Genomic DNA, 1722 nt, shown 5'->3' with positions numbered 1-1722 from the left:
TCATCAGCATAAATATGAAAAGAAATGCCATGTTTATGGATAATATGTCCAAGGGGAAGCAGATACAAGGAAAACAAAATGGGTCCTAAGACCGACCCCTGAGGCACACCATATTTAACTGGACAGAACGAAGAGACATAGTTGTTTACAGACACGCAAAACTTCCTATTTGACAGGTAGGATGAAAACCATTCTAGGGCAGTACCAGAGATCCGAGATTATGCACTCAATAATAACAAGTCAGTATGGAAGAGTGTAAATTGAGAAACACTACTGAGACTCTGTTTCTGCCTTTTTACCTCATGTTCTGTCTCTGGCAGAGATGGCTGAGGGACACAAACACAACGACAGCTCCCAGATGAGAGATTTGTCCTTTGGTAACGACTCTGAAAATGACAAACCTAAGCATGGAAGTGAGGACAAACCTATGGATGAAAGAGGGAACAAATGCAAAGGTAGCTCACGTCAGGCCGGCTGCTCCTCCTCCTCCACCTCCTTCTCCCCTGGACCCTCCAGCAGCGGGGCTGTGGGGAGGAAGAGGAAGGAGAGCCCTTCATGTTGTTACCTGCCGTTAAATCTTGTGCCACTATTTAAAGTAAAAATTTTGTACATTGTATTTAGTGCTATTTAGCAAAAATTAGCAATTGTCGCCCGCCAAAATATCAGCCGGTTTGTTTTCTCACTCAACCTCAATAACATTTTATTAAAAATGAATAAAAATTAACGTACTTAATCGCTGCAGCTTCTTCGGCCACCATTTTCACAAACAGGTAGTTGGTCCATCCACTTCTGCTACGTAGCCAAGCAAAAACTAAAATCTTAGTAAGATTAATTATCTCAATTGAAGACAAAATATACTTGCTTTTTGTCTGATAACATATTTCTTCTTACCAGGTGGCTTTTATGTTAGAGAATTTCACTTGTTTCAAGTTTTTTTGTCCTTAAGTAGCAAGTGAAATATTCTTGTTCTGTTGGCAGATGATTTTGCTTATTTGAAGTAATATTTCCCCCATTTTAATGCTTTTGTCCTGTGTTTTTGAGAGCTCAGTTTTTGCAGTGCGTTGAGGGTGAAAAGTATCTGGCGTTCCACACCCAACTTTTCGATCGTTATGATTGCACCATCCGGGTACTCGTAGTGCGCTGCTTTTCACCATACTTGTCAGTGTGAACACACTTATAATAATAATAATAATCCTTATTTGTAGAGCACTTTTCAAAAACAAGTTACAAAGTGCTTTAACAAGTGTAAAGAATAATACAAAAAAAGATAAGAGCATGAAAATTTAATATAAAATTAGTAAAATACAATAAAATAAAAGGGATAAAATAAAGTCAAATAAGATCAGGAAAGGCTCTCCTATAAAAGTATGTTTTAAGAAGGGACTTAAAAGAGTTCACTGACTCAGCCGACCTGATTTCCTCGGGCAGGCTGTTCCAGAGCCTCGGGGCCCTGACAGCAAACGCTCTGTCCCCTTTAGTTTTCAGTCGAGACTCTGGAACAGACAACAGACCTCTGCCCGAGGATCTCAAGGTACGTGCTGGTGCGTATGGGACTAAAAGGTCAGAAATATAACAAGGCGCCATGAAGAGCTTTAAAAGTGATCAATAGAATTTTAAAGTCAATTCTAAAACATACTGGGAGCCAGTGTAATGAAGCTAAAATAGGAGTAATGTGGTCATATTTCTTTGTTCTGGTTAAAAGCCTGGCAGCTGAGTTCTGGA

The 1722-nt window shown here is 39.5% G+C and overlaps 1 protein-coding gene across 3 annotated transcripts in view; it reads left to right on the top strand.

Moving 5' to 3' along the window:
- The window catches only part of LOC123981341 (protein starmaker-like), a 5401-nt gene that overhangs the window by 2255 nt on the left and 1424 nt on the right, over positions 1-1722 (top strand). For all 3 annotated transcript variants that reach the window (XM_046066067.1, XM_046066068.1, XM_046066069.1), the window contains exon 4: positions 321-455. In XM_046066067.1, the coding sequence (XP_045922023.1) occupies positions 321-455 (135 nt within the window). The remainder of the gene's footprint in view (positions 1-320; positions 456-1722) is intronic.

This window comes from Micropterus dolomieu, linkage group LG13 (genome assembly GCF_021292245.1).
Source record: "Micropterus dolomieu isolate WLL.071019.BEF.003 ecotype Adirondacks linkage group LG13, ASM2129224v1, whole genome shotgun sequence".
Classification (NCBI taxonomy): Eukaryota; Metazoa; Chordata; class Actinopteri; order Centrarchiformes; family Centrarchidae; genus Micropterus; species Micropterus dolomieu.
The sequence above is the reverse complement of the archived record's forward strand: the minus strand, read 5'-3'. Positions and strand labels throughout refer to the sequence as shown.